This window comes from Cynocephalus volans, chromosome 3 (assembly GCF_027409185.1).
Source record: "Cynocephalus volans isolate mCynVol1 chromosome 3, mCynVol1.pri, whole genome shotgun sequence".
NCBI lineage: Eukaryota > Metazoa > Chordata > Mammalia > Dermoptera > Cynocephalidae > Cynocephalus > Cynocephalus volans.
In genome coordinates this window covers 102,185,101-102,206,334 of record NC_084462.1, presented here as the reverse complement: position 1 = coordinate 102,206,334, position 21,234 = coordinate 102,185,101, and the positions used below count along the sequence as shown (strand labels likewise).

Genomic DNA, 21,234 nt, shown 5'->3' with positions numbered 1-21,234 from the left:
ACAAGTGAAATAAACCAACTTACTCTGCCCCCAAATAGAAATAAAAGCATTTGGATGCTACTGAAACAAATTAATTTCTAGGGATTTTGGTAAAGACAATAAACATTAATATAATTCAAGACACAAGATTTGCATGTCTTATCTCTTCCCTTTAAATGCTAGAAATTTGCTGGAGAAATCTTATCTGACTTGGAGGAATAACAGGAAATAAGCACAACCTGCTCCACTCTTCCCTATCTCACATAAAAATCACAGTTTTCAAAAATTAATTTCATATAAATCCAGACAACTTCTTTAAAAAACACAGTGTAACCACTGCTTTAAGAGATCACAATAAAATTAAAAAGTTTAAATACTACCATAATTAAGAAAAACAAAGTAGTCATTTATACAAGTATAAAAATCCAAGTTGCTTGTGCAGTGAAATTAAACTTATTGCTGAACTATCATCCTGAGCTACAAACGAACATGTAGATTATCCTGCAAATCATATCACCAATTGCTAAGTTTATTTACATTAATGACAAGTATAACATTTACCAATTACAAGTCTACTGGCTTACTTGTTGGTAGTAGTTGAGCTTTTCCAATAGGATTTTTTGGAGAGCCTTTGTACCAGACCCTTTCTTTTTCTGATGGTTTCCTAAAGACTCTGTTATTTATCCCAGGAGAAATGCCCATATTGTTATTTACAACAGATTTTAATATATCATGATTAGTCAGGTCATCCAAAGGAATCTTAATTTGGCCATCAGATATCACTTCCTGTTTACAAACTCTAGCAGACCCAAGAGAAGCATTCACTGAATCTGCGTGCCTCTTTATCTTTGAGAAAGACTTAGAAATTAACTCCACACTTGATTTTGAAATTGTATCAATGTTTGACTGTTCACATGATGTAGACTTCTGTTCTTTAGGACCTGATTTGGTACATGAAATAGAGGACACTTTTGATGTACTTTCTTTACAAGAGGAAAGGGCACTGTCACAGCTCACTGATTTAACCAGAGGAGAAGCGGTATCACCAAGACTGCCTAATTTATGTCTTATAGGCTGTCTGCTATACTCCAACAAAGAATTAATTCTTCTAACAGACTGACGAACAGGTGTACGCTGAAACTTAAGAGGTGACTTAACTTTGGTTCTATCTGGTTCATTTAAAGAGAGCTTGTTAAACCACTGTATATGATCTGAAACCTTTCCATGCTCTGTCATTTGTAAACTTTCAGACACTTTTTTATCACATGTTTCTACTAGTGATTGCTGTTTAGCAATTCTCACAGGCCTAGGTTTTGAGAAGGTGGTTAGATTACACGTACTCTGCTGTGAGGAAGGGGATCTGGCCTCGCCCTCCCTAGAAGCTGTGCATTTCAGTAAGTTCTCTTCAATCATATCCTCATTCTCCTTTAATTTGGTATTTAGTTTATCCCCTGGGGACTGCTGTTTTATTTGTTCATCGCTGGGGAATTCTTGCCTGCTTAAATACTCTTTTGATATATTTGAATGAATACCTTTTTCATGTTCCACCTTCATCTGAGTTGAATAACATTTTATAGTCACTTCTCTATCAAATTTTTGAGTTTGATGTGATAAGAAGTCTCTTTCTGAAAAACAATTTTCATCTTTACCAGTGTGGTGTTCATACTTTTCCTCTGATTCTACCACACTCAAATCATTATTTTCAAATAGATTTTTCTCTGTGCTATATTCTACATAAGATGTTTCATTTAATTTTATTTTTCCCACATTAGTTATTGATGACTGCCTGTGATTTATCAATGCTTGAAGATTACTTCCAGATTCAGAAAATGCTTTCTGAATTTTCACCAAAGTCTCAGTAGTCAAGTGCTTTTCATCCCTACTCAGGGAGCTTCCTGCTATGTTGCTATTATGCTCATTGTGTAAATTGGAAGGGGTAAGTTCACATGAAGTACCATGTGACTTTTCAACCGCAATATAAGGCTCCAAAGAAGAGTTTTCAACCTCAAGATTTCCCACTATTGAAAAAGCTTCACTTGCATCTACTTCTTGAAAACTTGAATTACTAGGTCCTGTCCAAGACATCCGGTAACTGGTTCCATCTAGTTGCTCTGGAGTTAGTAAGTTTTCCTCAGACTTATTGATCTTTTTTGAACCTAAAATAAATAAGTACAGTGCTTTAATCCTTTACATTTGACCTAGTTTTGAAATATTATCCAAACAGATGGCAAATAGAGGCACTAAGCATTTAATTCTAATAAATTAAAGATTTATGTTAAAAGAAATAATCTTTAACATAGGAATGTCAAATATTTTCATATTTATATATATAAGCATACTCTAGTTGCTGATAGAAAAATACATTGCCAATTCAAATATCTTCAATATTCAAATACAGATTTTTAATTTCTAGAGCAGCAAATTATTTAATATATTTTACCATTAAAGAAACAACTAACACAGAATTTGGGGGCAAAATTCCAACAGTATCATGTAAATGTACCTTTCTTTGACAATCTTCCTTCAATATCTGGGCTAAAAAGCAGACCTGTTTTTACGGAATCAATCCTATTTTTTAAACATTGTTGATTTGCAAGTCGCCGACCAACATTTTCATGTCTATTGACACTGGAACATCCATTCTGTTCAGAAGAGAAAAATTGGAAGTTTTGTTAAGAAATGAACTTGGTTAATTCAAAATATTACAACAGAAAATTTTTTTGCAGTTATCAAAATCTAAAGCTGATTAAAAAGGCATATATATAACTGACAGACAATTTTATAATAAATGCAAGTGAATATTCTTGCCAGCTAATAAAAATTTTAAACATTGACTTGGCTATTAGTTGATATTTTATGATCTACTAAAAGCAGCCTTGAATATTCATTAATTTAAAAAATACTGTGTATTTGCTGTCTCTATGCCAGGGCCAGTCCACAAATAGTGAAAAAGAGAAACCAGAGGCTGGCTGGTTAGCTCAGTTGGCTAGATCGTGGTCTTATAACACCAAGGTCAAGGATTTGGATCTCCATACCAGCCAGCTGCCAAAAAAGAAAAACCAGACCAAAATCTTACCCTCATGGAATTTATATTCTAGATAGGGAGACAAACCAAAACAAAAAAGTATGTAGTATAAATACAATATCCAAGGATAAAAAGTGCTGTAGAGAAAACTAAAACAGGGTAAGAAAAATATGGAGTGGTAAAGAGGAGAAGTGTAATTTTAAATAGAGTGATCAGAAGATGATTTGTGAGTAAGGAAAAATAAGGGCAGAGCCATAAAGATTTAAGGAGGAAGAACATTCCAGAAAGAGGAAAATGCCAGTGCAATCTCTGAGGCTGGAACAAAGCCTGGCACAGTCAACAAAAAGCAAGGAGGTCAGAGAGAATGACGCAAAGCGAACAAAGGGCAGTGCCAGGAGCAGAGCTCAGAGATGTAGCCTGGGAATAGACCACTTGAAGTGCTGCAAGTCAGTGTAAGAACTATGGCTTTTAATCAGAGTGAAAAGAGGAGTTATTGGAGGGTTCTGAGTAGAGGAATAACATGACTTAACTGGGTTTTAAAAGGGTAATTTTGGCTATAGTACTGTAGCAAGGATAGCAGGTAGACTGGTTAGTAGCTTACTGTAGTAATCCAGCTGAGATAGGAACGGAACTTAGAGAAAGTGGGAAAAGTTGTACTGTTGAGAAATGGTCAGTTTGGAGATACTCTGAAAGCAGAAGTTAGATGGGATTCTCTAACGGATTAGACACAGTGCATGAGAAAAAGTGAGGAATCAAGAATGCTACCTTGGTTTTTGGCCTAAGTGATTGGAAGAATGAGTTGTTATAATTGAGACGAGGAAAACTGCAGGCAGAAGTTTGGTGAGGGGGATAGTGGCAGCAAATAAATGCATCTCAGGAGCTCTGTTTGGGACAGATTACATTTGAGATGTCTACTGGATTAGACTTCCAAGTAGGAAAGTCAAGTAGGCAGATGTTAAGAAACAGCCAAGTTGTTTAAGAGAGCATTCTGGGCTGGAGAACTTAAACTTGGAAATTTTAAGTAAACATATGATGTTTAAAGCTCATGACCACATTGAATGAGTGGAGGGAGCAAAAAGAAGTCCAAGGACTAAGATTTGGGCATTGTGATGCAAAGAAATTCGAAAAGTACCCAGTGAGGAAAAAGCAAGGAAATGAAGTATACCAAAGAGGAACAAGTGATCATGTGAAAAATGCTGCTGTCAGATCAAGTCAAATAAGGACTAATATTTAACCACTGGTTTGAGCAACGTTGAATTCATGGGTGTCCTTGATTAGAGCAGTTTCGGTAGAGTGTTGGGACAAAAGCCTGACTGGAATTAATTTAAGCAGGGTGGAAAAAGAGAATCTGGAGATATCAACTCAAACATAAGAGTTTGGTATAAATAGGAGTAGAGAACAGGACAGTAGCTGGAGGGAGGCAGGGTAAAAAAGGTAGAGAGGATCTTTTAGTATCAAGTCTATAGCTTTATGCTAATCTAAGCAGATCAATGAAAAGGTAAGAAACTTACTACATCTCTGCTGTTCTTCCCTAGACTAAATTTCAAACGAAGAGATCTTCGAACCTTTTCTTTACGACTGATTTTAGGAGAGAAGCAGCCTGCTTTTCCTGATTCCACCCTAAAAAGAGTGGTATTAATAAATGTCAGTTTATAGCGTAAACACCAGAGAAATTCTGGCAAAATGAAATTTGAAAGAAAATCCACAGCAAATCATATTGCTAATAACTGAACAGAGTAATAACTTTTTAAAACCAGTTAAACTTTAAGATACCATATAAACACATTGTATTTGCATATAAAACAATCTGTTTATCATAAAGGTTAGTCACATAAATTGGGATCATTAGGATAGATTAGCTTTTAAAACTAACAGGAAATTTTAATATTACACCATTAACATAAAATAGGATTTTAAGCATGCAATATGGGTTTAAATTAGGAATCTTTTTCTGGTGGGTATAAAAGGGTACTTGATTAGTAAGACTATAAAAGCAGAGAAGATTTTTTAAAATTACAATTCAAATATGATTCTTGGTATAAAGACAAAATATTTTATTAACTATATACACCAAATATTTATCCAATGAAAACAATGTGTCCTGGATAAATTACCTGCTAACTTTTTTGCCTGCAATCCTTTTACTTCGCCTTGGCACACCTGTACTGATCAAATGGTTCCCACTGAGGGCTACAGGAGAGAGTGAACTCTGAGATGACCCTTCTGGGCTTGTATCAATGTGAACTACAAAAATAACCACATGTAATATACCACATGTACTTATATTCTTTTTAATATATTAAGGTATAAAACAGTAATAGTAGCAATTAGATTTAAAGCATTAGTTTCCACCCCCAAGCGACAACAAAAATCATATAATTTCTGGTTAGAATCCTCACTTGTCAAATAACACATCCCAAGTAAAAAAAAGTACCCATTCCTACTTTTTAGTTGCCAATTAAAGGTCACATTAAGCATTACTTTTACATTAGAGTTTTGCTTTAAACTCTTTTAATAATACAAGGGAGGAGTGGGCACTGTTGCATTTTGAAGAAAGAGCAAATCTTGAAAGCAGACTTGACTTTGCCCCACCACTTACTAAATAGCTTTAAGCTCAGAAAATGGACTTTTATGATGAATGGAAATATTACCGTATGCATATAAAATGTCCAATACAGTATCTGGTACATGAGATTAATTAATACTATTATCAAAAATAAACTATTAACAAACAAGTTGGAGTCTGAGTATTCAGGATTTACCTGCTAGTCAACCGTCCACCTGACTCTGAAGTGTAATTTGTCCAATATTTTTGGCAAACAAACAAAAACTAGTTATCTATAACACTTGCCTAACCACATGGCTACTGCCATGTTGCATGTGAATAATTGGTCGTTACAACCAAAGCTCAGTTTAATTATGTTATTTAACAACATTTATATCACAAAATCAATTATAGTAAAAAATGATGAAAAAAGTGAAATAGTTATGAAATAAGAAAAAAAATCCAACCACTACAATGACTTTTGAGTGCATTTGGTTAAAGAAAATTTTGGAAGCCAATCTAATACATCCAATATGAAGTAGGTGGTTGAATTCCAGGGCTGCAATCTAGTTATCTTGAAAATGTGCCAGTGGTCACAAGGAGGCAAAGTCAGAGTATATGGAGTGATGCAAATTTATCACAGGTTCATTGCTTGGGGAAGATGCTATAATACAAATCAGCAAAGGCAGGGAGAACTACGATTACCATTTGCTATTTGGAAAAAGACTTCCAAATTGAAAAGACTTAAATTTAAGAAAACACTAAGTTACTTTTAAGGAATTTAAGTCTCCAACCTCTGAATACTGAAAGAGCTACAGACATAAGTTTCAAAGTTCTTATCATTACACTTTAATGAACCATAAAGAAACTATGAAGAAGTGGTTTTCTTTGGAAAATCACAAGTTGCTATTCTGCTCAACTTTTTAATATAACTAACAAGGAAAGTATAAACCTTTTGGATAACAGAAACAAGAGTGGCTTTTGGGAAGAAGAGCTCATAATTCAGTCAACAAATTTAAAATGCAATTTTTAACATTGTCTGAAACCAACAAAATAGGGGCTGGCCAGTTAGCTCAGTTGGTTAGAGCATGGTGCTTATAACACCAAGGTCCAGGGTTCAATCCCTGTACCAGCCAGCTGCCAAAAAAAAAAAAGGAAAATACTGAAACCAACAAAATAAAAATCCATGAAAATCAGAGATTATTCACATTTTGACTAAATGTGAGACAAATATGAGATGGAGGACCTGGGGCTTAATCAGGGTTTCACTTCATTTTTGGTTGATCATAAGGCTAATATGAGCCCAACTTGTATTCTGCATGTGCTAAAAGAGCCATCCAAATCTAAGACCACACTATGAAAAATCTAGTATTCAAATTAACATGATCATATTATATTATTCTCTGGAGGCTCTGGTTGGCCACATTAGGAACCTGTGGTTAATTTGGAAGAAGGTGGCTAGGCTGGTAAGGAATCTGGAAACCATGCCATAAGGAACAGTGTAAATAAAGTTTTAAAGCTTTTATAAAAGGTACTTGAGTCTAAAACTTTAAGAATAGCCCCTCCTCAAAACCATAACCTGGAATGGCAACACTCTCACTCTGGATTCAGAGATGATCAAACTTCTGGCAACCTCAACTCAACAGAAGACAGTCATAGAGCCATAGCTAGAGATGTAGAAGTAACTAAAGTAGTATTCAGGATGTCCAATCACATAAAATCTGAGCATCAATGCTATCAACAGAAGCACAAACTCTCACTCTGAGTTATTTATCATAACTTCCAATAGGCATAGAAATAAACCATGCACACGCACACACACACAAATTATATTGAACCAGTGTCTATTTTGAAAGGCAGGGAACTTTACAAAAATTCAGAGATTTGATAAAACATAGAATGAAATTCTGGCTCCTAAGGGTGATATTAATATGAAATAGCAGTTTGCCCAGAATAGGTACTCATGTTAATTTTACAACCCTATTATGTAAGTTTTATTTGCTACCTGATACTGGTGTAGAACTGCTACTGAAGAAGTTATTTGGCAACAGTTCAAAGTTAAAATTGTGCTTGATGGACTTCCTTTTCTTAGTTGAAAATCCATGAGAAGAATCTACTGGCAGTTTACGCTTAGCATTTGGTGTAAGAATCACTGGTGATACAGAGAGCTGTACTGAAAAAATAACAAAATAAAACCAACTTGTTGTTTCTCCCACAGAGTTGATAAAACACAAAGCTTTATATAATTTCTTCTGATAAAGCTATTACTTAGAGCTAACCAAAAAATAGGGGTGCCAGGAATATATTTACATTATCAAATATATGTTATATAACGAAATTAACTCTGCAATTACTTAAAATGAAAATAAGAAAGCCAAAAACAGGCAAGAGTCTTAAGAAACAGCAGTAACTTAAACCAAATAGACTAAGTTGTATATGATACACATTAAATATTAATACAGGAAAGTAAATTATAATCAAGGAGTTGAGACAAAAACTGGTCTAAATCTAAGTATTATTTTTGCTTTTTATCATAACTGAGTATTAACCAGTTAATTTCTTCCTCTGAAAAGCAAAAGATCATATTGGTCTGTTATTTGCTGAATAATATAAGCCATAAACAAATTAGGATAAAAAATTGGAACATATGTTAATAAACTTCTGGTTCTAAAACAAAAATGAAGTTGGGCTATTTCACATGTTCGATAGCTTCCAAACTACAAGCAAAAGGAAAGCATGATTAAGAAGATTAAAGATATAACAACAGACTAAAAGAAATTCCTACCTACAATTTTGGGTTCATTATATCCAGTATAATCAGCAATGGCACAACATCGTATATATAGTACAATATTTCTGTTGAAAATAACTTTTAAGTTTGATTAAACTAAATTTGATTATTAACTTAAATTAGGTAATTATTATTATAATTATTATTTGTAGAATACTACAGAAATTTTCATTTAAACATATACATATAATAAATACCTACCATTTCTTTCCTGTTGAGGTGTAATAGAGGGTGTTCTGTTAGATTTAAGTTTATTTAGTGCTCCACTAACAAAATCTGAAATGGAAGGCATATATAATCATACAATCAATTATAGCTTAACAATTACCTATCTTTCACCAAGAATTCTTTTTGATTTTTGTGGTCTTTTAATATCTAACTCTATATCAGCTTGTACATTTTAAAGTTACTAAGGCTATTTAAAACAATTATTTCAAAACAGGAAAAATACTAAAGGATATATTTTTATTCCATCCCCCACTTATACTTCCATAGCGCCCTGCCTCCCTAAGACATATAATGCAGAATGAAATGTAATACATATATGTATAATGTAAGAAAGGGTACAGAAAAGGGAATCATTACTTGCTGAGGCAAGAGATGAAGGTTTGAACTGAGGTAGGAGCAGTGGCAAGAGAGGCAGAAATCAAGGTATTTGTGAGATCAAGGTAACAAGACTTGGTAATCAGTGGGAAGTAGGGAGGGGAGAGAGCAGATAAGGACACCTAGTGTTGGGATTTTGATGACTGAGTAGACAATGGTGTGAACAAATGAAAAAAGAAAATTATGTAAGTTAGTCATGCTTATGAGACACTGAAATGGATATGAATCCATTTGTGGAAAGATCGGGGCTGAAGAAATAGATTTGGGAATCTTCAGTGCATAAATGAGTTTTCAAAAATGTGAGTGAATGAGAAGAGGGCAAAGTGTGAGAAGAAGATTAAGAATAGAAGAATGAAACATTTAAGAGGTAGTCAGAAAAAGAAAGTCCAGAAAATGAGACAAAGCTAGCATAGTATTACAAAAAAAACATCAAGAAGGAAATAGTCAAGTGGTCAGAGAGATTCTGAATAATACAGGCCTGAAAAATATACAGTGGATTTAGCTACTAGGAAATTATTGTGACTTCAACAACATCCCCCTAATTTTCAGCCACAATGAAACATAAAAGTCCTTTAAATATGTCTGTTAACCTGATTAATCACCAAATATCACTCAAGATAGTTATTTAAATTTCAGTTCAGAAATAGCCCACTTAGGTATTATTGAGAAATATTACACCCTCAAATAAAATAGGTACAAACTTGAGAAAAATACTGAAAATCTCAATGAATGGCCAAAAATGCGCAATGCTCTAACTGGCAGGCAATATTTAATTAAAACCAAACTTTATGGCACCTATGCCATAAAGTTAATATGGGAGAGGAAAAAGAGACAAATGAAAAGGAAAAGCGTCAAAGCAGAAGAGAAAAGAAATAACCAGGTAACAAACAGATTCAGCCACAGCAGGTAACACATAATTAGAACAGCACAGCAAAATCAGTAGTATTAAAAGACAAACTGTTCCTTCCACACTCTGAAACTGTCCTGATTGTATCATGGGTCACAATGAAGGTACAGACTACCTCAAGTATTCAGAGAAAGGGAAAAATTATGTCTCAGTCCATTTAATAGTCTCATTAAAGTATGTGAGAGCTTACTTTATGTATTTCAGGAAGTACTGTACTACACTCATAGGGGTATCATATTAATGAACTCAGCACTGTACCACCATCTATGAAGGATGTATTAACCCAATGACAACACAGAGGAGCACACATACATATTCACATTACACTGGCAAGAACAGGAAAATTATGATAGACTAAATTACTTTGCTTATATTATAAGAATTTACCCATGGAATCCTGTGTACATTCTGAGGCAATATAACTGTTGAGAAATGTCATATCTAGCTTAAAACTATGCTTGAGTAACTAACTCATATAATAAATATTTATCAAAATAAAAGTAAAAGTGTTGGTGGATTGTACAACAATGTGAATGTACTTAATACTTTGGAACTGTGCACATAAAAATGGTTAAGATGCTAAATTTCATATTATATATATTTTACCATAATTTTTTCTAAAAAGTTAAGATTAGTCGAAGCAAATGCAACTGAACCACATGGGTATTTGTGGCATTTTAAAGTAAAACCCAATCCCTCCCCCCACAAAAAAAACCCAGAAGACTAGCTGTAACATAGGGATAAACACTGATGGTCTAGAGCTCAACAGTTTCAAATTGCAAATGAAACTGATGTATTTTAGTGATGCCTGACAAATGCTATCCTAATGTGCTCAAATAAAGTACCTGTGTGTTTAAACCAAATATTAATAACTTGACAATATATTCATTGAATAGTTTATGCCTATTCAGTAAAAACCAATTGGTTGGATACAATAATGTATAAAAAATGGCTTCTACCTTCAAAGAGCATTAAATATAATAGGTAAGAGAGTCACACACAAGAAGTAAGTATAAAGGGGCTGGCTGGTTGGCTTGGTTGGTTACAACATGGTCTTGTAACACCAAGGTCAAGGGTTCAGTTTCCCATACCAGCCAGCTGCCAAAAAAAAAAAAAAAAAAAAAAAAAAAATTAAGAAATAAGTATAAAACCAGACAGAAAGTCTTAAAGCCTAAAATATTATAGAACATCAGAGCAGAAAAGCGCCCCACTGGAAAAAAAAATAATGGGGGGGGGGGTGCAAATCGCTTGATAAGACGTTTAACCTGAAGTTTGACAACTGTATACAATTTAAATAGCAGGGGTAGATGGAAATAAAAACATTATCAATAAACAGTATAAACAAAAGAACAAAAGTGTCTGGAAAACAATAAATAAATAACAAAGTCTGACTAAAGTGTAGGATGTGTAAAGTAGAAATAGGAAAGAATAGACAGGTATGCTAGAGCAATCCTATGAAAGATCTTTAATGCCAAGCTATAAATATCAGTAGATCAACGAGAATTTCTAAAGAGTGTATGTGTGAGATACATGAGTGGAGTTATACATTGAGAACGTCAGTCTTAACAGCAATAAGTTGGGCAAATGCAAGTAGGAGGCGCAAAGACACTGAAGGAGATTCTTACAGTAAAAATGAAGTAAACACTGCAGAGATAGAATCTTATAGAACATGAAAATTATGTGAATATAGATAGTAAAGTACTCATAAGAGTTAGGAACCCATGGTTTAAAGCCCGAGTGTCTAGGGAATGGTAGTGCCATTAATAGAAAATGGAATTCAAGTGTTTTAAAACGGGTGAAGATGGTCATTTTAAAACAATGAGCTTAAAGCATGAAGGGAAAGCAGAAGTGAAGATGTCTGCATTAGTAGGTTGTTAGTAAAGTGGAAATGACATTTTTGAGATAACAGAGATCTGGTTATGTGAGTGACTGAAACTACAGGAGTGAATGGGATCACAAAGGGAAAGAGAGTAATAAAGATGATCTGTTTCTGAGAAATATCCATATTTGTGGTAAGAAGTTTTATGTATTGAATTGTGTCCTCCAAAAACATATATTTAAGTCCTAACCCTCAGTATCTGTGAATGTGACCATACTTAAAATTAGGATCTTTGCTGATGTACTCAAGTTAAGATAAAATCATTAGGTTGGGTCCTAATCCAATGTTTCCCATAAGAGGGAAATTTGGACACAGAGCAACACCCAGGGAAAATGCCATAGGACGACAGAGGCAGAGACTGGAATGATACAACTACAAGCCAAGGAATGCCAAGGATTGACAGCCACCTCCAAAAGCTAAGAAAAGGCAAGAAAGGATTCTCCCTGGTAGATTTCAGAGGCCCAGCTGACACCTTGACTTCAGACTTCTAGCTTCCAGAACTGTAAGATAAATTTCAGTTATTTAAGCCACCAGTTTGTGATACTTTGCTACAGTAGCCCTAGGAAAATGTTATAGAAGTCATAAGGGGAATTTACAAAGGGGATTAAGAAGAAACACAAGAATGCAATAGTGTATAAGCCAAAAAGGAACGGGATAGTTAATAACAATTGGTTCTGATACTCAAAAGATAAGAAATTTCCTAAGGCAATTGGAGGAGGAACAGCCTCTGTCTTCTTGACCAAGAAGACTGTCTTATTACCAACTCTACTAAGATTAAGACATTTGGTCTTTTTGATTCTTCCTTGGTAATATCCCCTTCATTATTTAGTTCATACTCCGAACTAATTCATGTCACTAGATAGAGTTCAAACAACAATCTCACACCTGGATTGCTACCACACATTTTTGATTGTTTACCTCTAAGTCTCAATTCTTCAAATCAGATAATTTTCTAAAATATTTTAATCATGTCATGCCTCAACTCAAACCTTCAATGGTTCACCAACACCCAGGTTAATATTCTAATTCTTTAGCTTTGCATCAAACTCACTATAATACCATCCTAATCCTTATGATATACTCTTCACTCAAGTCATGCTGGTCTATTTACAAACGTTGATATAGATTATTTCTTCCTTACACAAATTTTTCTTTATAGCATCTTTCTCATCTAGAATAGGATATAAGTATTCTGACTTTCCACCTAATTCCTCTAGTTTCTACCTATTCTTCAAGGCTCAGTTCGACCTTGTCTTTGATGAGTCCCTTATCATTACAATCCATGAAACTTTTCTCCTTTAAACACATTTTACGCTTGTGTTAAAGATTTAGAACTTAATATTTGATTGCATTGTCATTTTAACTTTTCACGTGCATATGTCATATCTTTCCAACTATGTTGTAGGCATCAAGAAGGCATGTCATATCTTATGTTTCGTTACATTAAAATGCATTTTAGATAAATGCAAATTGCTGTACCACCATTAAATGGGATTACCACTTACCTCCTACACTTTGTCTTCGCTTTCTCTTGCATTCACTGGGAGTTTCATATTCGCCTTCTTCAAAGCCTTCCAGTGATGGAGTAGCACAGAGACCATCAATACCCAACATAGCTGGTATCTTTTCCAAGATAAAATCTGGTACATGCCCTAAATGAAAATATTCACAAGTAAGACAATTATTATCCTTCCTCCACTCCCACCCAAAAATGTTTAGACAGTAATACACCAACTTTCTAACAGTTGTTTCCATAGTTCACATGGAAGAAGCTGGGATTTCCCTCATACAAACAAATCCTGTTTACTTTATAATGCAACTACATCTTACCAATATCTGATGCATAATCAATGAGAGTCTGTATAACTGCAGCCTGTAATCGTAGCTTTTTTTCTGTATTAGCGGACATCTTTTCCTTTCCTTCATTTGTCTGAAGAAGATTTGGTGCAAATATTACTGCAAGATTGCTGCTATTCATCTTATTCTCATCGGACCTTAAATTCAAAATGGTTTATTAGAGGGTGCCAAAGATAAAAATACAGAGATTTGAAATAACGTATTGGAGTACATTTTGAAGACCTCTTACTTTACCAGTCACAACTAAGTCAAAATACAATTACCCCTCATCTACCCACCTACATGATTGGCTTGAACATAAGAACCAAAATACATAGTGTCTGTATATTTATATATAAGAGGGTACTTCAAAAAGCTCATGAAAGATTTGTATTATCTTTTAATTCTATTTTTCACAAGTTTTTGAAGTACCCTCATATATAATAAAAACCATGCTAATCACAGAGTCCACACTTCACTTTTCCACACAATGAACATGTTTATCTGATTTTCAAACCACACAGAGAAAACTGGAAGTATTAGAAGGCAGCAGGTATGTCTAGAACAAGCAGGCTCACTGACAGCAGGGAGAAGGCAAAAATTTGAAAAGTAAAACACAAATATTTTAAAAACACAGTAATCAGACGCCATTCGGTGAACAATGAATCTTATAAATACCAATAAGCAATTAAGGAATTTATAATAATGACTCTAAGACGGCAAGGAAATATTAAAATATTTGGTACACTGTTTCTTAAATTAGTCAGGGTATACTTCTTATAGCAAGGAGATATGTAATACTTTTTAGAAAAATTTCCATTCCAAATGACATTTAATTTATTATCTACAAGGCTAAATTCTTAGCTAGTTGAGAAATTAAACTATCATTTCCCAAAACTTTTAATTACCACTTACCTAAGAGAAACATTCCTGAGAAAGTTAAAAAAGTATCTTAATATTTCAACTGTGTGGTCAGCCATAAGACAGGAGAGCAACAATGTAGCTTTCCTCTTCTCCTCTGTTCCTAACTGTTGAGCTTTGAAAAGTGCTTCATGCAAATCGGCTGGGAGAATGGGCTCTGGTAATTCCCTAAAAAACTGCTTAAGAAGCCCTGCAATATCACAAGGAGGTGCAGAAGACAGGCAACCTTCACCATGATCCAGTTTATTCTGAAATAAATTTAATAATTTTGAGCATTTGGAAGGGCTTCAGAGTTTACTGCAAATAAAGTATCCTTTGTTATACTCTAATTAGATTTCTCTAATTAATTTCTCTTAATTCTTATTTTTCTATATATCACTCCTTCCTAGAAGGCTAAAAACAATTATTATTATTTTTTTTTCATTTCACATAGTATTTAGTACTCTGTAAACTTTTAAAGCACTATATAAATGATATATAATTTCTTTTGGGAAAAAAAAGATTACTCTGCCATGAAGAAAACTATTTGCAAATTCAATTTCTGATAATTACTCATGTAATAGTATAAAATATTTCAATCATAAAGACCAAATCTGAAAATGATACAAATGAAAAATTATAGTTCAAGAATATGTTTACCTTTAGTGCTTTTAGACGAATAACAGATCCTGATTTCCTAAAAAGCCCTTCTGTATGAATATGCTTTTCCAAAGATGTGCAAGCATCAACAAGAAAGCTGAAAGAGAAATTTTTTCAGGTGGCCAGATATACATCTTACCTAATCCTACTGTCCCGCCAAAGTACATGAGTAGGCGAAGCACCATGCCCCTTTTGGAAGCTCTAATGCCACAAATCCCTTTAATCTTTGTAATAAAAGGTTACTTTTAGTTGTTATTCTTGCTTCCTAAATTCTTCTCTAAGGTCCATCCCATCTTTTTTACTCATGCCAACTTCAATATGTCTGTTCAACCCCACATCCTTCTCAATCCTACTCCATTTCTCTGCTTCCCTTCAGAGCACAAGACTTGTCTTTTTACTGCCTCCACTTCTTCATATCCCAGTCTCTACTCAAACCTCTCCAATCAAGACCCTCCAATGATGCAGCTCTCATCAAGGTCATCAAGGGCCTCTGCCTTGCCAAATCCATGGTCAATTCACTGTCCTCATGTTGCTTGACCGATCAGCATTTAACACACCTGACCACTCCCCTGCTCATCTCAAAAATACTTTTCCCACTACTTTTCTGGTTTTCATGGTATTTCCCTGTCTGTTTCTTTTGTGGCTCCTTTTCTTCTACCAGATCCCTACATGCTAGAATGACCCAGGGCTCTGTCCAAGTCCTTCTTTTATCTACTGTCTCTTCAAGGGTGATCTTATATAGTGTACATAAGCTTTAAATATCTATAATCTATTACATTTGCCCTGAAATAAGGCAAGTTTTTCCTTTTCTCACCCCAACATTATTCCTCAAAAAGTAGGATATATCCCAGTCCTTACAATCCTTCTCATATTAAGGAGTGTGTGCTCAATATCTTTATTTTGAATAATCTTAGTCATTGTTGGCTTGTGATACTTTGATATTCAATAGCTGGTACTAACAAATTAAAATGAATGCTAAATGCAAACAATGGATACAGCTGTATTGGTGTACAGTGGCTGAATGTCAGCCCTGCTTAAAAAAGGTAACTGACAGAACCCTTTTTTTAAAAAAAAAGTAGGCCAAGAGGGCCGAGCCGTGGCGCCCTCGGGAGAGGGCGGCGCTGGGAGCACGGGGACGCTTCCGCCGCGGGTTCGGATCCTATATGGGAATGGCCGGTGCACTCACTGGCTGAGTGCCGGTCACGAAAAAGACAAACAAACAAACAAAAAAGGTAGGCCATGAAATTGCAGGGAAGATTTAGTCATTTTTCTCGGGGATATGACTTCGCAATTCCAAGAGGTTTTCATTATAGGAAAACCAAGCAAAATAGGGCTGGTCATTTGGTTAGAGCACAGTGTTATAACACCAAGGTCAAGGGTTCAGATCCCCATACTGGCCAGCGGCCAATAAATAAATAAATAAATAAGTAAGTAAGTAAGTAAATAAATAAATAAATAATTGTTAAAAGCAAAACACTAAGCAGTTACCTTACGAAGACTGTAAATCTACATCTATAGGATGAATGGGGGAAAACTGTCCTAAGGTAGCAAGGTGTTCAATAAAGGCTTTTGGATGATGCACTAATTAAAACCTAGATTACCGGACTAGGGTAGCCAAAATGAATCCTACTTTGGTTTGAGGGGAAATAATTAAGAAAGTGATAAGACTGTTTCTTTATAAGCATTTAAACTATTTTGGAATAGTTTCCTGGAAATTTCTGAAACAGTTGTCCAAAAGATTATTTATGAACAGTAAGTGGTACAGAAAAGCTCAAGTGTTTCATAAAATATAGTCACAAATATTCCAATATCTTAAATATTCTTTTATTTAACATTTCTTACACAAACAAAAAAAGTCAAATTACTGAACTGGTAATTCAGTATATTCCTTAATCTGAGTTATATGGCCAAAGAATTGGTATAGAACTGAAAACTCTGACTTAATAGAGCAAAAATAACTTTATTTCTAACATTTATTTATTATTGGACCTTAAAATTCAATGCTGGGAGTAAGTACAAATTAAAATATGTAGAAGTTTAAAAATTTTGTCTACAATAGCTAACGTTAAGAGACAAAATTATTTGCTGGTTTGAAACAAATATGTGCGTCAATCAACTATTCATTTTAAACCCTCTAAAACCAGTTTGAAATATTTATTCTTCATTTCAAACTCTGCTTACCTTGGAATGTGTCCATATTCTGGTACAACAGAATGGGGCAATGTATTAAAAGGTACTCCAAATATTTTACCCTAAAATGACAAATTCAGTTACTCTAACACAAATATCAGGTATAATATAAATTTTCTTAAAAATTAGCAAATTAAAAATCTCAGAAAGTAAAAAGATACCAGAAATAAACTATAAACTATCAATCAAGACCAAACAATTACTTCAAGTGCATTTCGTGACAAACAACTACTATATTAAACATTATGCTAGGTGCTAGGACCACAGAATGGTCAAGATAAGTAATTGCCCTCAAACAATCTAGTAAATTCGGTCAGTCTTCAATCTGATCATAGTATATCAATCTAGTTAGTGCTTAGTAAGGAAATTCTTAAACAGAATTTGGCCCAAAACACTAACATTTCCTAAAAGATACTGCACGTGCCTTCAGTGGTTATAAATATTGACCTTATATTTCCTTTGGTCACCTTATAAATACTAACTTACACAAAAGTCTAAATCAATTGATAAGCAAAACAGCAATTCCAGTCACCCACTGAGTACTTCCTAAAATTTCATCAGAAGTGGTTATTATTAGACCTGTTAACATTTTCACTCTGTAGAAGAGTGCTTTTCAAACTGAGTCCTGAGCATACTGGCCAGCCACCAAAACAAAACAAAACAAAACAAAACAAAAAACTATGTCCTGAGGTATACAAGGCAGAGATCCTGCAAATATTTAAGTCAAATTTTATTTAACTACTTTGAAATCCATTCTTAAAAACTCACATTCAAGTTTTAGTCCACTGGAGATCCCAAGAGTAAACTTGTCTGTTGGTTAATTTGAGTGTTTTTGCATACTTAAGTGTAAATAAAAAATCTGCCACTATCGCTGTGCATGCATTTGAACTTAAAAATGTGTCACTGATTGAGAAGTTTGTGCCTAATGGACTGAAAAATAAATTCAAGCCTGTATACGTTTGCTTATACAAAATTAAGAGGGCACACCTAATCTCACACATGTTAATTTAGATGTGTCTGCTCTCCACGAAGGCTCCTGAAGCACTCATTTTAAGATAATTTTATTTAACCTTATAATAAGAAATCATTCAGCATTGTTGATCATTCAACACAGTAACAAAATTTTACTAGTCCTCTTTCAAGCACCTGACCCCATTTAATTGACAAATATTCCAAGCTGAAAATACAGTACAGTACAGTGCTTAACAGAGCAGATTCCTACAGGCAAGACAGCCTAGTTTTAAATCTTGGTTCTTCCACTAAATAGCTGAATGACCTTGATCAAATTAACAATGTTTCTCAGCATCCTTGTATAGATCTTAAGTCACAGAGTTGCAGAAAGAATTAAATGAGTTAAAACATGTAAAACACATACCAGTGTCTGATACAGAGTATACAGTCAAAGAATATCTTTTTGTTAAGATTATCATTTCAAGGTGAGTTATCTAATAAAAAAATGTTAGTATGGGAAACCCCTTTATTTGGGTAAATCAGAATTTTCTTGATACTGTGCAAACAAAGTGAAAAAATAAATCAGATGCTAAAGGTGACCTAAGTCTGTAACTGTCATACCTATAATTAGAATTCAGATGTTTGTTTGTTTTTTTTCCTTTAAGTCTCATTACTTTTAATAACTAATTTCACAAATGACTGGTATAATTTAATTTCATAATATAAAATAACATGCTTTTTAAATTTTATGTATTAGAATATCACTTACAGTGTCATTTTAAAAGAGTTCCAGTACTTTTCTTAAAAAGCTCAAAAATTACTATTAGCTTATAAATGCTAAAGAGCTAAAAATTTATTTTCAAACTAATTTCCTGTCCTGTTAGATCCCATTCTTATAACACAACAATCTTCTATATTTCTTTAAGAGAATATTTTTAATAGTGTTTCCAGCTGAATTTATATAGCTTGACTGTCAGTTAGGATGTAGAATAGTGATTATCTAGCAGCTATCACTGGCTGAATAAGCAGCACATGCCATGCATTGTGCTAGGCCTATCTACAGATATCACCGTTTTTTAAATCCCTTTAACAATCCAAGGAGAGAAACCATTATTCCCACTTTATAGACTAGGAAACTAAGCTTGGGGAAATTAAACAAGCAGCCAAGTTCACAGACCTGTTAGGGGTAGAGCAGGACTCAAACTCAGGTCTATCTGACTCTAAAGCAGCTTTTCTTGTTAAGGGGTGAAAAAAAACCCCATGTACAAATTCTTCTGTATACTAAACCAGCTATATTTGAGATATTGGAAAGCCAGTTTGCAATCAGAAGAAACTACTGTAGCTTTTAAATATAAACAAACGTGTTGCCATTAATTTGCAAACAAAAGCAATTTCTCCAGAATTTATAAGACATTAAGAGGTACATTACTTTTGTTAGTAGTTTTCTTCTCAAAGTACTTATTTCTTTTCAAAAGCATAAACTATTAAGAGTTGTACAAATTAATTTTATTAGTTTTTGTCTCCAAGTACTAGAAACTACCATATGAATTAGGCACATACATTTAAAATAAAATGTTTTATATCCAATTTATTTTACTTTTCACAAAAAAATTCTTGAAAAAAATCATCTAGTTCGAAATGTCAATAGTGCTAAGGTTGGAAAATCCTGCAACTTTCCCTCAGTGACCAAAAATAAAAATCCATGAAAAGAATCAAGAATGTCATTCTATAAATATCAGCAGTTTACCATCTGGATTGAATTAGATACACCTAACCACATTCTGGTTTTGATCCACACAGAGTGAACACTTTAGCATGACCTGGTAATAAGTGATGGCACAGGATATGCTTTTTTTTTTTTTTTTCCCAAATCTAAATCCCCTTTCCCATTACTTACCCCTATTTCCGTGGCTGCTGTTTCATGCCTCCTTCGATCACACTGCCCACAGCCACCCTTAACCTTAATGCCATAGACGGCCTGAAGCTGCTGCAACAAGGCCAATCTAACCAGCCTCTGATCCCACATCTCGGACACGTCGCCCACTCTCCGAGGCAGGATCCGGGTCCTGACCCTCGTTCGCCACCAAGTCTTCCAATTTCCAAACACCCTCAGATTTGAGCTCCGCTCCGGTGCCTTCCGGCCACGTCTGCCACACCTCCGGCCCCGAGCCCCAGCCACTTCCACGGCTTTTCCTTGATCCTCTTTCACTCACACAGACCCTCTTCTTGACCCTTTGATCCAGCCACACCTCACTCTTCCTTTACTTACACCGACCTTCTTTTTGGTCACTCAATCCTTTCAGCTACTTACACAGACTTCCCTTCTTTCTACCTGATTCTTTCGGTTCCTGGCATTAACGCCAGTTGCCAGCTGCTCACCACTTCCGGCCACTTTCAATGATCCCTCTTTCTCCAAACCTCACTTTGCCCTCTTCAGCTCTCTCTGAACTGTGCAGACGACCCTTCTCCTCGACCCTCCAGCCCAGGAAGACTCGGCTGGACGCTCGTCTCTCGGTCCCGAGCCCCCGCGCCCTAGCCCAGCGGCCGGACCAGCCGGCTGCTCAGGCGCCTTTTCCAGTCCCGGTCCCCGCCCGGGCTGGTCGCCGCCGTCACCCCGTTTCACAGGCTGTCCGTTCCCTCCATCAGCCTGCCTGCGGCCCCGGCCTGCACATCGTTGTGAGCTCACTGAAGCCCAGCAGCTCGCCTCATGCTTCCGCCCCCACTCACTACGCAGACACCCCGAGCCGCCGTAACCTTCGCATCCGCAACTCCAGCCCAGGCTCAAATGGCAGCGCCAAACAGCGCTCCGCATCTGATTGGCCCACTTCTCTTTTCAAAATCAGGACCTCGGAGGCTGTCCAGGAGCTGCCTGTCTAGGGAGGTGCGGGCGAAGGCGCTGGCGGGCAAACCTGAGAAACAAGAAAGTTGAGTTTCACGTGTTCCTTTATGTCCACATTTTTTGGAGAAC

At 35.2% G+C, this 21,234-nt stretch overlaps 1 protein-coding gene and 1 non-coding gene across 3 annotated transcripts; one reads left to right on the top strand and one right to left on the bottom strand.

The window, feature by feature from the left end:
• Nucleotides 1-543: 543 nt before the first annotated feature.
• Nucleotides 544-20,292, bottom strand: ARHGAP11A (Rho GTPase activating protein 11A). 2 transcript variants are annotated; one of them, XM_063091301.1, is made up of 12 exons: nt 20,164-20,292; nt 17,307-17,377; nt 15,126-15,222; nt 14,481-14,734; nt 13,560-13,723; nt 13,235-13,381; nt 8,542-8,616; nt 7,555-7,722; nt 5,119-5,248; nt 4,516-4,624; nt 2,483-2,621; nt 544-2,135 (listed from the first exon to the last, which is right to left on the bottom strand). In XM_063091301.1, the coding sequence occupies exons 1-12, from the start codon at nt 20,290-20,292 to the stop codon at nt 544-546; spliced, it is 3,075 nt and encodes a 1,024-aa protein (XP_062947371.1). The 2 variants fall into 2 exon arrangements, with proteins under 2 accessions (XP_062947371.1, XP_062947372.1); XM_063091302.1 differs by lacking the exons at nt 544-2,135; nt 2,483-2,621; nt 4,516-4,624; ... (1 more) ...; nt 7,555-7,722; nt 8,542-8,616 and having other exon boundaries at nt 13,238-13,381; nt 13,597-13,723.
• TRNAI-UAU (transfer RNA isoleucine (anticodon UAU)) lies at nt 6,612-6,685 on the top strand. Its single transcript has one exon. It is a non-coding gene; the product is annotated as a tRNA-Ile (tRNA).
• Nucleotides 20,293-21,234: the final 942 nt, after the last annotated feature.